The 15474-nt window shown below is 38.4% G+C and overlaps 2 protein-coding genes across 3 annotated transcripts in view; both read left to right on the top strand.

Moving 5' to 3' along the window:
* Positions 1-3658, top strand: part of LOC107553102 (mucin-15-like) — an 8381-nt gene extending 4723 nt beyond the window's left edge. Inside the window, exons 1-4 of one of the 2 annotated variants that reach the window (XM_016235225.1) lie at positions 795-816; positions 1075-1888; positions 3113-3292; positions 3437-3658. In XM_016235225.1, the coding sequence (XP_016090711.1) occupies positions 1090-1888; positions 3113-3292; positions 3437-3558 (1101 nt within the window). In that variant the 5' untranslated portion in view covers positions 795-816; positions 1075-1089 and the 3' untranslated portion in view covers positions 3559-3658. Of the gene's footprint in view, positions 1-794; positions 817-1074; positions 1889-3112; positions 3293-3436 lie in introns of those variants that run through there. The other variant, XM_016235224.1, reaches the window with a different exon arrangement.
* A 527-nt stretch (positions 3659-4185) lies between these two features.
* On the top strand, positions 4186-14841 carry LOC107553096 (DIS3-like exonuclease 1). The gene is given in 20 exon segments (XM_016235213.1): positions 4186-4479; positions 5059-5212; positions 5353-5481; positions 6429-6564; positions 6747-6914; positions 7005-7083; positions 7207-7326; positions 7685-7854; positions 8263-8424; positions 8580-8764; positions 8766-8804; positions 9522-9614; positions 9730-9946; positions 9948-10203; positions 10252-10303; positions 11099-11253; positions 11442-11620; positions 11869-12014; positions 14090-14261; positions 14397-14841. Coding segments are annotated over 20 exon segments (3087 nt in total). The 5' UTR covers positions 4186-4349; the 3' UTR covers positions 14742-14841.
* The last annotated feature ends 633 nt before the right edge of the window (positions 14842-15474 follow it).

The following is a 15474-nucleotide window of genomic DNA, read 5'->3' as shown; positions in this document are numbered from 1 at the left end:
AATTGGTGAATTTTCATATTGACTTCAAGTTGCCTCAGAATTATACCAGCAGACATAAACTATAATAATAATAATAATAACTGACAAATATGTAATTCATAAATTGACCGTAAAATAAAGAACAACAATGTTATAAAAATTATTTGTAAAATTATGATAAATATTTGTAAATAATAAAAATAACTACACCACTAGAAATCAGTATCTGATTCAGTTATGACATGCCAGATTAAATGTTCTATGAACTAAATACAAAAACAGGACATTAATGTGGAGCCCAAGTACTTTTTACTCCCTGAAACACTTTCATTTCTGTAACATTATTACTGTTTAATTGTAGTTCTGTTGGTGGCCTTCAATATTAGATGATAGCAGATAAACGGGCCAAACAGGATTAACTGTGAAGTGGCGATACAATGGAAATAGTTACTCAGTTAGTCATGTTAAGTGTGGGTGCATCTGTTCAACATCAAAATAAAATATACTGTAGATACCAATTACTGACATCCTCATGTCACATCTATGTCTCATCAAATCATCATTTTATTTAAGTATTTATACAAGTATTTGTATGAACGTTGCTTTGTTATTTGTGTTCTGTTTTGTCATCATTTCACTCAAAGCGTGCATCTAAATATAGTTTGGGTGTGTACATTGTATACAATACACAGAATACGGAATATTGTATGCTCACCTCCTGCTATTGCAATGTCGTGACATGGTTGAATGGTGTACATTACAGTTGCATCAAGAGGGCTTAGATTCACTTCAGTGAAAAGGACTCATGGGAGTGGAACAAAGGGCTGCTAAACAGAGGTTTCTGAGAAATAAAGACTGAAGAACACTTTCATTTTGTAGAGAGAGACATCATAGGTTTTGCTTCACACAAATGTTGATTAATTTATCTTTTGATTGATGCCAACATTTATAACAAGGATGTCTATGTATGTAATAGAACTTATGTTACATTTAAAATAGCAGAATTTTTTTTAGCCCTTTTTCCTCTGTTGGCATTGTTTAGATTTTCTGTGATAAGCACACTCCACACACAGGTAACATGTCTTATTTTGACAGGTAGAGGAACCAAACATGAAATTGCCTCTGGGCATCACACTTGCACTCTTCTTGATACTTCAGACGTTCCGACAAGCGTCCACCCAGATACCTGAGGATTGGGAAAGAAATAATGGGACTACAGGCGACAAAGGAAAACAACCACATAGTGAGGAAATAACTGCTAAACCAACAGGAGAAAGTAAGGAAGACATACAAAGCAATGTAGATGCACAAGCCAACCCAGAGAGCGGTACAGAAAATGAAGGACAACCATTTGGCACATTTAATTATAGTGGAGGAGGAGAGCAGAATTCCACAAAGTTGGATCTGATGCCTGAGCAGTCTGTTGCTGACACAGAGGAAGCTAGTTCTGAGGGTCCCATTGCTACAACAACACCACCTCCTATGATTGCACTTAATTCAAGTTCTGAGCTCTCAGATACATCAGCAGAATCCAATGAAACACTGACACAGGACACAGATACCTCCACACCAGAGCCAGAACACACAAATGAATCTACTCTTATTGACACATATACCAGTCCACAACCTGAGACTACCACAACAGAGAGCAGCCATGATGAATCGGGTTCTGGATATTTGCCCTCAGATGATGTACCCACCAACAGCACTACTAAGAGTCCGACCACCACAACAAAAGATGAAAGCATCCAGAACAAAACTACAGTGAGTCCAACTGAACCACCAGTACACAGAACTACAACGGCAGTAATTCCACCAGCCGTCTCTAAGAACGTCACGACTCCTGCCCCAGACAGTGAGGATACAAACCAGACCGAACCTACTGACACCAGAGGGAATTCTGAAAGAGGTTCGAATCACAAACTGGCGTCAGTCAAGTGTTATTAATAATAAGTGTGTTTATAACAAAAAGACTAAATTTAATTGGATGGCTGAGGAGTTTTGTCATTAGATATTCATTATTCAAGTACCCTACTGTTTAAAAGTTTAAGGTCAGTACATTTTTTTAAGCAGCACAACTGTTTTCATCTTTGATAATGACAAAAAAAATGTTTCTTGAGCACCAAATCAGCATATTAAAATGATTTCTGAAGGATCATGTGACACTGAAGACTGGAGTAATGATGCCGAAAATTCAGCTTTGCCATCATTTTCAAATATATTAAAATAGAAAACAGTTAATTGTAAAAATATTTCACAATACTAATATTTCTTACTGTATTGCTGTTTAAATAAATGCAGCCTTGGTGAGTATAAGAGATTTCTTTCAAAAACATAAAAAATCTGGCAGACCCCAAACTTTTGAACAGTGGACATGATAAAATTATAATCCAAAAATATTTAGCTGAAATTGAATGCTCACTCGAAATCTGTGACACTGATAGTGTTTCGACCTTTTATAAGCATTATTTCACTCCCCATTTCCATAGCACAAAGATCACGCAAATCTTTTTATTTCATCCCTCAAGCTAACCCTCGTTCTTGGCTTCTCGATTCAGTCATAAAATACATATTTGCTGCTGTTCCTCGACACTGGGTTGGATTTCAGGCTTTGTTTGTCCTCTGCTCTGGGCCAGAGTGTCTAGTTACTGACACCTCACCTTCCCTCACAATAAGAGTGGTGTTCACCCTGCAGATATTGGGAAGGGCTCTTTTCAAGGTCAGGGGTGGACCAATGTGACACAGAACACCTGACATTGCTGGAGAACAAATTCCATGATCTTTTTAGTGAATGTAACTCTAATCGATCTGTGTTCAAACAGCATTATGAACTAAAAAGAAGAGGTCATATTTGCATATTCAGAATTATTTTTATATATTTATATTGGATGGTTTTGACCTGATGAGGTATACTAATAAATTGGAGGAAAATAACTGGCTTTAAAAAAGGTCTTTAATAATTGAAAAAGACCTCTGATGGTGTTGGTCTGATTTGATTCATGACTATTTTTAAGCAAGTAACACCATGTTAAAGGCAACCACAATATTACACAGCCCAAAATTAAGTTTTTAATTGCTAACTTGGTCAAGTGTTGCTTCGTTGTTACAATAAAAATGAAATATGTATTTACAGGTTTATCTTCAGATGTTTCAGACGTTACCGAAAGCAAGAAAGGGCAGGCATGGACTGTTGTCCTAGTCATTGGGATTATAGTGGGGGTCCTGGCTTTGGGAGCATTTATCATCCTGAATCAAAGAAACAAAAAAGACTTCTCACACAGAAAACTGGTGGAAGAGATGTCACCTGATCCAGGTAATATAAAACTAACTTGTCATTATTTGCATCACTTTGAACCCAGATCCATTTGAATGCATGTGAGGGCATATGAACATTTCACAGATTCATTTTTTTACTGTGATACTCTGATTTACATTGTTTTGTCTCATCTTTTCAAAGTTCTCCGACTGGACAACAGTGAGCCACTCGACCTGAAGTTTGATGGATTTGGTTACTACAATCCAGGACTACAAGGGGACAACATCCAGATGAGCAACTTTCCACAGGGACATTCAAAATGAGAACAAATCTGTGATGCCAAAGACATTTTTTAAATGTTGCAGCACCCATGTGAAGACAAAAGGATGTAATTAAGAAATTATTGTAATTTTTGCCAAATCAATCATAAGGCAATTTTGCATAAATGAACAATCAAAACATTTTTTTTTAATGTTTAGTAGTGTCTTTTGTTGGACTGTTTTAGACTATCTGAAAGAAGAATATTTCTATACTGGGCACTTTTTGTTTGAACTGCAAAGTGTTGGATTGTATGTCTGCTTCTCTCTAATTGTTCAACAAGATTGTTTACATGACAATTACTGTATCATGTCAAAACCCGTATATATGCAAAATGGTGGAATTGATCAGCATTATGACACAACTTCACTATGCACAACAGTTTTGGTCTAGGAGATCAAGATTATGTCACTGAACTGGGAGAACATCTATTGGCGTTTTGCCTAGTTGAATTTTCAGACACAGGCCTAATACCTTTCTTCTGAGCCTATAATATTTGAAGATTTTTTAGTTTTCAAAAGCTTTAAACTAAATAGAGAATAAACGTGGCAGTAGGTTCCCAGATTATTATAAATAATAAAATGATAAAATAAGGCTTGTCTCCGTGTCTGATTAGTGTATAATCAAGGTATTATTAAGAATACTCGAAGCAGCGTTATCTTGCTTGCGTCCTCCAGTCCTGTAGATAGCGTAGATTCCATCCGAACATAAAAAACACATTTTGATGAACATAGCAAAGAAGAATGGAGGAACCTGGCTAGCTAAGGAATAGTAGTTTATTAGGGAAGGTCCGGTCATGATTAAAACTGAGAAAGTTTTACATTTGAACAGCTCAAAGGGTAGAAAGGTCCGTGTGGTTCGGGAGCACTATGTGAGGGAACAGGTTCCGTGTGGAAGCTCCCTCTGTCAAGCGGACTGTCGTAACGGTAAGGAGAACATGGGCCAGCCAAACATCAAAACACCATGAAATATGTGGTTTATTATCATTATAGAGAATGGATCAGCATACCAAAGCTAACAGTAGTTAATCTTAAATTCAGTGGTCTTCACATTCTGTACTGAGCTATAGCTTTACGAATTGTTAACGTAGATCGACTCAGACATCTTTGTAATTTGGCTTATTAGTGTTTCATAATTATTGGTGACTTGATGTGGTATAACGCCCTCTGAATGGATCATCTCATACTAGTTTAGGTTGAACTTAATGTAGATGTTTAGTAATGGAACAAACCTAAGTTTACAGGTTGTCCTACTTAACCCTTTATTCACCCTACTAATTAGGTAATGACCAGTAATTTACCTTAGAGAATTCCTCAAACATGGAAACATTAATTGCAGGATGAAGTACCAAACAAAAGTATTTATTGTCATTAAAACATCCGTCACTAAATCTTGGTAGTTTGGTAGTTCATCCTGCAAATATTGTTTGAGGTATTCTCTTATTGTGTTCCCAGTTTAGCTAATAAGATAATAATGGTTTGCATTGACCGTTTGTGCTCCAATAGACGGGAAGGTGCTGTCTGGTGATGTGACACACTATGTGGTTCCCGATGTGGGAGTGGTTCGGGATTTCCTGGAGATACTGGAGTTCAGGCAGCTGCAGGGGATTGTGCTGACCCAGACAGCCTACCAGACTGTTCAGCACACCCGTGGACGCAGGTCAACCCCTCAAATATCATTTTTGAGCCACTTACTCCTAGTACTGTGTGTGAATAAAATAGGAAAATTCCTTCAGGAAAATTGGAAGGGACAGTTCTACAGGTTGCTTTCATAGTTGCATTTTGTTTCGTCTTGCACAGGCAATATAACAGACTGCGCGCTTTACTGAAGGACCCTCGCCATGATTGTGTGCTGTTTGCCAATGAGTTTCAGCAATACTGCTACTGCCCCAGAGACAAGGGCGAGTCTCAGGACAAATGGCATACAAGGTCCTGACTGTCCAGTATTACACTTTCTTTTATGCATTGTTTACTTTGAGAAAAGAGTAGTGAGAGTATTAATAGACTATAGAGCAGGGGTTTTCACAGACATCGGGCCTCCCTTTTAACACAACATACACAATGGTGCCTCCCCACCCCCTCCACCCCCCTAATTTTTACTTATTTTCAATAGTATAAAAATACTTTTTAATTGTCATAATTTGCAATATATGTAAATAGTGCAACAACAAAAACCATGCAAGGAAAAAAATACATTTGTTTTTAGTACAAATTATTGCAAATGAAGCTGCGATACCAAACAGGGCCACAGGGAGATGCCAAAAGAGCACTAAATCAGAATCATTAAACCGTCACATACTCCCTTCTTCGGCCAACATCCATTATAAAACACCATGATGATTATTGTAACCACCTTTCTCCACTCTAGCGATGGCCCTGGTGGGGGTGCACAGGGACTGAAGTGGCCAGGCAAGCCTCCAACCTCCACAACCCTGAGCATGCTTGTGGTACTGACACTGTGGGAAACATAACTATGTCCCTTGTCCAAAAAACTACTTCTTTTAGTTTTTTTTTCATGTATTTTTTTATTTTATTGTTTTGATTGAAAATATTATTAAAAAAAAATTTTTTTTACCACTCTGCACGGCTTCCTTGACATGCTCTGGTGTGCCCCACACTTTGAAAACCCTGGCTATAGTCTAATAGAATATTCATTTTGAATCAACCTCTGACGTGAAAAGAATGTCGTGCACTCTGACTTTTTAGTGAACAATATTTTTTTAAAGCAAGTAAACTTTATTGAGAAGTGAGAGAGTTGCTTCAGTGATCACATAGACACTTCATAGTATTAGAAGCAAGACCTGAGCTGCAGGGGAAAAAAATAACTCACGGGAAAGTAATTTTAATGTGTGAACATGATGTTGATTCTGTTACAGAAATGTGTATAATGCAGCAGTTTGGTACTATAATTATCTAGCTGGACTCCAGCCAGTGGTCATGATTACAGAAGATAGTGATGCTATTTCAGAATTTAGTGCCTTAAACAGTGGAGTGTATGTCATCTCAACTAAGGTATATTATTTTATTTTATTTCCTGTGAATCTGTAGTGTTGAATTATCAATATATTTTTGGATTCAGATTAGACATAATCCATACAAATGTTTAACTTAAAAAAAACAATGAACAGCTTGGTTTAGTATGTTGTTGAGACAACATACTTTTCCCTTGGTAACACCAGTGAACTCTATTGTAGGAGTACCTGTTAAGGTTCTGGCCAGACCTGCAGGCCACCCATGATCTGTACGACTCCATTGCTCAGACCCTTCAAGAGCGAGAGAGTGAAGGAGTGGAGAAAGTGTACACTGAACACCTGCCTGCAGAGGTGTTGGAGGCTGGTATAAAATCTGGCAGGTACATCCAGGTAAGTGCCCCACACTTCTGTTTAAACTAGATCTCTTTCTCGGTATTGGCTTATGGAGACTACATTCCAACCCACTCCTTTCCCTTAAAGGGCATCCTCAGTGTGAACAAACATCGAGCACAGCTTGAAGCCTTTGTCCGTTACGAGGGTTCAGCCAGCAAAAATACAGGTTGTTACCAACATACTTGTATCAGTCGTTCAAATAATTTTTCTGATTACTAAAGCTCTTATTGATACTGATGGTGTTCTGGTATTTTACCTTTGATACTGCCTGTGTGATCATGTGTTTTAGAGCTAAATAGTGATGTGCTGATCAATGGAGCAAAGCATCGTAACCGGGCGGTGCATGGAGACGTTGTTGTCATAGGGCTGTTGCCACTGGAGGACACACAGAGTCAGCCTATGCCCTCAGGTAATCATGGGTACATGATGATTACAATTGGTCTAGAACATTCTGAGCACAATGTGAAGATTGACTGATACACAGGATGCAGACAGATAAATGGATTTACACATACACTGGTGTCCAAAAGTCTGAGAACCACTGTTGAAAATGCTTTTATTTAGTGTTATCTATCTATCTATATTATAATTGTTTTTAATTATTATTACAAATGATATTTTGTGTTGAGTGAAAATTTTATTGAAAAAGTTTGGTTTCGAATGACAACATTTCCAAAGTTTCAGTGTGGGAGCAGGTTTTTGAACCTCACTGTAGATGGCTGTACAAGTTGTGGTTGTTTTTTTACTCTCTCCTCTCTTTCCTGTAGGCAGGGTGGTGGGTATTCTGCAGAGGAACTGGAGAGACTACGTTGTGACTTTTCCTCCTCTTGAGGAGGTGCAGTCACAGAGTCGAAATTCACAAAAGATTCTGGTTATTCCATGGGACTACCGCATCCCTAAAATCCATATCAGCACACAGCAGGCTGAGGCTCTGCAGGTGGAGATATAATTCAGCATTTTAAATGCCTTATGGTTTCCAATAGTCTAGATGAGCAGATCTTTTTTTGCAGCAAGTGTAATGTTTACAATATTGTTGACACCCTTTGTAAGTACTCAAACCTTCAGTAGACTGGCTGAAGAACTACAAATAATTACTTTTATTCAGCAATCATGCGCTAAATTGATCAAAAGTGACAGTAAATATATTTATAATGTTACAAAACATTTTTTAAATAAATGCATTTCTTTTGAACTTTTTAATCCTGAAAAAGTGCATCACGTTTTCCACAAAATGCAGCACAACTGTTGTTAATGGTTATTATATTATCATATTATATGATAAAGCTAATTTTAAAATATATTAAATATGAATATATGAAATCTTTCATGGCATGCTTCTCTGTAGGATCGAAGAGTGATTGTGCGTCTGGATTCGTGGGAAAGTACTTCTGTTTACCCCACTGGCCACTGTGTGAGGGTGCTGGGGAAAGCAGGCGAGCTGGAGACTGAGATTCAGACCATCCTGGTGGAGAACTGCATCCATGTTCCAACATTCTCAGAGGCACAGGTGGGGTCATATAGTGTCTGCATCTGATTTGAGTCATTTCAAATGTTTAAATTGTTATTTTGCCTTATGAGAAGAGGGAATCCCCAAAAGTGAAGCCTTCAAAAAGGTACAAGGTGTATTACTATAAAAATCAGTGTTTTTGTATGTTTGTTTAGTTGCGTGAGATGCCAGTTAACACAGAGGAGAACCCATGGCAGATGGACACCAGTGAGGTGTCCTCTCGGTGGGACCTGAGAGACACACACCTGGTTTTCAGTATCGATCCCAAGGGCTGTGAGGATGTGGATGATACCTTGACTGTGCGGACTCTGCCTGGTGGGAAACGGTTAGAGCTGGCTGTCCAGGGAGGGCTCTCTTACAGATCTAGAGGCACGGTCAAGGTATGGAAATTTGCCAGTTATTCAAAATATAGTGGTGGATTAATAGAGTATATTATTGTTTAGCGTATTTATTATGATGTGTTTATTTAGTTGGTTAATCTCCTATTTTGATGGTACACTTAATAATGAAGAATAATGATGGTTCATACACTAAAGTTCAAAATTTGAGGGGTTTGAAAGATTTTTAAAAAAATGTTTTTGAGTCTCTTATGCTCAAGACTGTTTATTTGACCAGTAGTACAGGAAAGACATATAGTGAAATGATATTACAATGTAAAATAACTGTTTTGTATTTTAATACATTTGAAAATGTCATTTATTTTTACTCCATTACTCCAGTTTTCAGTGCCATGTGATAATTCAGAAATCATCCTAAAATGCTGAATTGGAGCTTAAGAAACGTTTCTCATTTCTTCTTATCAATTTTGAAAGCAGTTAGGCTGCTTGATATCTTTGTGGAAATCATGATACTTTTTTAGGACACTTTGGTGAATAGAAGGTTCAAAAGAACAACATTTATGTGAAATATGAATCTTTTGTAACATTGTAAATGTTTCTACTGTCACTTTTGATCAGTTTAATGTGTCCTTGCTTAATAAAAGTTTACTGACCCCAAACGATTGAACGCTAGTGTATGTTTATTATCACATTTCTGTGATGAATGTGGATTTGTGCATACATTAATAAATAAGTTGCATCTCTCTTTTCTAAACCCAGGGCAACCACTTGCTACCTGGCTGACCGCAGGTACGACATGCTGCCAGCAGTGCTGAGTGCTGATCTGTGCTCCCTCCTTGGAGGAGTGGACCGGTGAGTAACACACAAACCTTTCCCTGCTTTTTGAGACTTAAAAAGTGACCTAATATGCTGCTGGAATCTGACTTCGATAGAAAATAACAGGGAATCGCTCTGTAATATGTTGCAGATATGCCATGAGTGTGCTGTGGGAGCTGGATGCTGAGACTCTGGATGTGTGTACGGTTTGGTACGGTCGCACTCTAATCCGCTCCTCCTATCAGCTTCACTATGAGCTGGCCCAGAGTCTGCTGAATGGCGAGGAGATTGAGGTACCTGAGCTAAGCCGGCTCAAGGGTTCTCAGCGGGACCAGAAACGGGCTGAACTCTTGCAGGCCCTAGAGACTCTTGACGAGGGTGGCCAGACATCTCCGTGCACAGAGAGATAAAGGTGGTGCTCTGGAGTTGGAGGGGGTGGAGGTGAGGGCTCAGCTGGATGAGGAGAAGAACATTACAGCCCTTGTGCCCAAACAGCCTCTGGAAGTTCATGAGACTGTGGCAGAGTGTATGATCTATGCCAACCACTGGGTGGCACGCAAGATACAGGAGAGCTTTCCACACCAAGCTCTTCTGCGTCATCACCCACCACCCAAACAGGAGTTCTTTGTAGCTAATCAGCTCATGGGAAATATGAATAATTAACCATAATTAGTTAATCACCTCATCGGCTGTGCCAAGGCCCGTGGCTTCAGTATTGATACTAGATAAACAATAATTTACAAAAGTTGGGGTAACATGTTCTTGAAATAAGTTACCAAGGCTGTATTATTTGATCAAAAATAGAGTACAAACAGTAATATTGTTAAAGCTGCAGTCCGTAACTTTTTTGTGTTCAAAATGTATATAATAAGCGATTACACCATGAATCCATTTTCCAAACCGTGATTTTGGCTTGTCCTGAATCACTATGGTACACCTATAATAAGTGTTTATATTCTGACTATTTAGACTGGTTCGGGTAGGTACCGCTGCGGAGTAGCCCAGTACCTGCGTGATTCGCCATAGACATAAACAGAGAGAAGTAGCTCCGGCTACAATGTTCTTCTGCAAGATGCACACAGTTCTGTTTATTAACCGCTAGAGCGCCAAAAGTTACGGACTGCAGCTTTAAATAACTGTCTGAATATGTTCTAATATGCTGATTTGGTGCTCAAGAAACATTTCTTCTTATTATTATTATCAGTGTTGAAAACAGTTAATATTTTTGTGAAATTTTTTTTTTCAGGATTCTTTGATGAACAGAAGGTTCAAAAGAATAGCATTTATTTGAAAACTAAATGTATAGTAACATTTTAAATGCATTCACTTTTAGTTTTGATTAGTTTAATTCATTCTTGCTGAATAAAAGTACCCCCCAAAACTCCGAACATTTGAACAGTATTATTTATCTAAATAAAGATAGATTGTGTATATAATCGAATCATAATATAATCAGTATAGTCAGAGATAGATTGCATACATGCATGTATAATTATATGTGTCTGCATTGCTTAAACTAGGTCAAACAGAGCTCTGGCTGATTCTCTGGAACGAGCTGTGGATCCTCAGGACCCCCTGGTGAACAAGTTAATGAGAATGATGGCCACCCAGGCAATGTCTAATGCCCTTTACTTCTCTACAGGAGCATGCCCAGAAGAACAGTATTATCACTATGGTACATGCCTTTCATTCTGTCATCATTACAGATCATTTGTAATCTCATTATTACAGTATAGTATGAATAAACATTCTACCATGACTTAAAACCGCCATAGACATAGTGGCATTTTGATCAATTTGCTCGCTAGAACTAAGAAAAGGATGAAAGCATGAATCAGGTCTGGCTGTTTATGTCATTTTCAGGTCTTGCTCTGGATCGATACACTCACTTTACCTCTCCAATCAGACGCTATGCTGATGTATTAGTTCACCGGCTGCTCATGGCTGCTATTCAGCTGGAGGAGGAAGGATCACTAAGCAAACCCTTCGCTAGTAACAAAGAACTTGAGGAACTAGCTCAACATATCAACAATAAAAACAGAGTAAGTGGGGGCCATTAGCTTTTGTATCAGTATTTCATTGTAGTTGTAAGGTCCGCGCACCTGGCCCAAGGAAGGTATCCAGTGGCCACCACCCCTCTGTGGGGTGTCCTGAAGATGCCAGTGCATTGTTTGCCTCTCAGGAGATCAAAGTATTCTAGTTTCTTTTATCCTTACATAGTAAACCTGCAGTAACATGATTGTCTGGGAAATTACCCCAACACTTCCTGCACTCTCTGTTTGTGTGACAGGCAGCACAGCATGCACAGAAGCAGTCCACGGAGCTCTTCCAGTGCCTCTACTTCCGAGACAAAGACTCACACACAGATGAGCGCTGTGTGGCTGATGCTGTGATCTATGCTGTCCGAACTAATGGTTTTCTGGCCTTCGTACCACAGTAATGACCTGCTTATGGAATATTACTTAGTGTTTGGACCAAAGAAAATGTTACATTTTTAAAGGGGGAAGTCGTGGCCTAATGGTTAGAGAATCGGACTCGTAACCCAAAGGTTGCGGGTTCGACTCTCGTACCAGCAGGGACTGTAGGTGGGGGGGGAGTGAATATACAGCACTCTCTTCCACCTTCAATACCACGACTGAGGTGCCCTTGAGCAAGGCACCGAACCCCCAACTGCTCAAAAATGGTTGCCCACTGCTCCGGGTGTGTGTTCACTGCTGTGTGTGTGCACTTTGGATGGGTTGAATGCAGAGCACTAATTCTAAGTATGGGTCTCCATACTTGGCCACATGTCACGTCACTTAAACACAAAAAAATTAAGAAAAGTGTACACTACTATGCATACTCTTATGTTCACCAAGGCTGCTTTTATTTGATCAAAAATACATTAAAAGAGTGAGGTATAAATTTAAAATATTTTCTATTTTAATACACTTTAAAATGTAATGCATTTCTGTGGAAAGTAGAATTTTCAGCATCATTACTCCAGTCTTCAGTGTCATATGATCCTTCAGAAATCATTCTGATATGCTGATTTGGTTCTAAAGAAGCATTTCTTATTATTACCAGTGTTGAAAACAATTGTGCTGTCTGTCTTTGATGAATAGAAAGTTAAAAAGAACATTTATTTGAAATAGAAAGCACAATGTTTTGTAAGTTAAAAGTAGGGATGCACCGATATGAACATTTTGGCCGATACCGATAACCGATTATTCTTTATTTTTGAAAGCCGATAACCGATATGTTGGCCGATAAATCTATATCCGAATTGTTATATACTTTTTGAGAGCCTGATTACAAAAAAGGTCAAATCATTAAAAGCCACATCCCAAACACTTCAACATAAGCAGCCTAGTTTGAACGGTGTACGTTTTAAAAATATTTTTACTCTCCCATTACCAAATTTAGTCATAAAAAAGTCTTACAAATAAATAAAATAATGCATAAATAATGCAAACAAGTCACTGGACATCATTACACGTGTAAAGAATCAAAATGAATGCGCCACAGATCAATAAAACGGAATAGCCTCTGCACGGACAATAATTAAATGATTTTAATTACTAAACCATACTGTTGATGAAAATAATAAGAGAACAATACAAGTGGTTGTTGTTATTAATAATATATCAATGATTTTGAAAAAGTAACAAATTAATACCACTGTTTTAAATAGCAGCCGTTGAGCTGCGCGTGCTGAAGCTGAAGAGCTGAATGAACACGGTAAACTGAAGCGTTTTGCTGGCAGCTTATTTAACTCAAGGAAATGCATCCTGAGATTAATATTAATACAACATAAACATAATATTACAACTTATATATGAAATGACAAATGACGCAGTTATTGCATGCTATAGTCAGAATGTGTGATCCTGTTGTGGATGCGCTCTTCCCATAACAACGCACTGAAACACAGCAACTAAACCCAAAGAATGCACAACATTTTATTATAATAATGTTCTCATTAGAATGTTATATACACAACATTCCCAATCATAGTTATTAATGTTGTGCACTGCTGTTTGAGCTGCGTGCGCTGAGCTAAAGACAATCACCGGTAAACTGAAGCGCTCTTTTAACTTAACCAAACGCATTCTATATGAGATAAATCAGATATACATCAAATAAACACAATATTACAACGTACAATTGCACAAAAGGCTGCAAACGAACAGCGCGCATCTGAAGTGTCTCTGAAGGAAATAACGCATTATTTATCGGCTTTAAGATATCGGCCAAATTTTCTTATCAGGCCGATACCGATAACAGAAAAAATGAGCATTTATTGGCCGATACCGATATGGTGGCCGATATATCGTGCATCCCTAGTTAAAAGATTAAGTTCATGCTGAATAAAAAAGGGAATTAATTAAAAAAAGATTAATTTCTTTCAAACAGAAAAGTCTTACTGACCCCAAACTTTTGAATGAACTGTACACCAAAAATAGCTCCTGCATATAATGTGGACACGATGTTTGATTTCGAGCTGCTGTAACACTTGTCTATTCACACAGGTATGGTTTGAAGGGAGCTGTGTACCTTAAGAATCGAGAGGGTCAGGTGGTCAGTGTCGATGGAGATGGAAGGTGCGAGTGGAAGGCTGGGATATTGCAGAGATACCCTGACAGGATCAGCACCTGTACCAGCACTGGAACTCATATATTTGACCTCTTTGACCACGTTACAGTTAGTACATTCTCAGCAAACAGCAAAAATCACATTGTTTGTGGCACCTTTATTTGGACCGTCATAGATATGTGTCTGTTACATCCTCTGACATCATGTTTTCCTCCTTCCTTTCATGCCCGTCTTCCTTTGCAGGTTCGTATCTCTGTAGAACCGTCTCGTTGCCATGCCGACAGCTTGTGTCTGGAGCTTATCAGCAACAAGCCCCATTGCGCTGTGCAACCCGAGTCACAGCCAGCTGGTCGCGGTCGGTCTGAGCTGGTTCAGGAGGTGGTGCGCTGGGCAGAAAAGGCCTCCCTCCAGGCGGAGGAAGAGAGGGGGAGGAAGTCCAAACTGAGCAGGGAGGAGAAGCAGTTCAGACAGAGCAAAACACCAAACCTCTATGTCCTGTTACAGGAGATCAGTGAACTTGCCCTACAGGATCTGTCCGTCTGTCAAATCAGAAATACAGAGGAACAGACTTGCACTGCATCTTCTTAGCTCTTTTCTGCTGTTTTTACAATTGACTAGAAAAGCTTTAGGGATGGTTTTGTAATATTTGCCATGGACTTTCATTAAAGTGTCCAGATGTGAACAAAAATGAGTTATACTTACTCAGGATTTATGAACACTGGCTCGTTTGCTTTGTCCAATACATGATTTCACTAGGTCCTCCTGATGCTATTATTATTATTATCACCACAGATAACATGTTTTGGGCCTGTTTTTGTGGTTAAATGGGCTCTTTTGCTGAGAAACCAGTAAACTGGTCAAACTTAATTTCCTGTGAAGCCAATGGCTTTATATTTGAAGGCCATCTTCCTGTCGAAGTTTTAATAGCAATGAGTCAAATGGAAAAAAAAAATAAAATTAGAAAATGTAAGAAAAACCAGCATGTAACAAATATTTGAAGCAGGCTTATAGATTTCCCAGATGTTTGCATTGTTACTGCTTTTATTAATATTATATTAATATTTTTTAGGAATAAAATGTATTTTTTTTTCATGTAATGTTTTTATGATCCACATTTCTTTTAATTCTATGATGCTACTGAATCAATGTGCAAGACACTTAATCATCTCCACTAAAAGCTGGAATACACACTACACAATTTTGCCCAGTTTTGCCCCAATTTAGTTGCACAGAATCAGTCTTGAGCTAAAAAACAAAAATAATTGTAACATTTTCATTTGCCATGTGTCTCCTATCAACAAAGTGCATATGTATTTTGTGT

Source organism: Sinocyclocheilus grahami, unplaced genomic scaffold, assembly GCF_001515645.1.
Source record: "Sinocyclocheilus grahami isolate Dianchi unplaced genomic scaffold, SAMN03320097.WGS_v1.1 scaffold464.1, whole genome shotgun sequence".
Classification (NCBI taxonomy): Eukaryota; Metazoa; Chordata; class Actinopteri; order Cypriniformes; family Cyprinidae; genus Sinocyclocheilus; species Sinocyclocheilus grahami.
The sequence above is the reverse complement of the archived record's forward strand: the minus strand, read 5'-3'. Positions and strand labels throughout refer to the sequence as shown.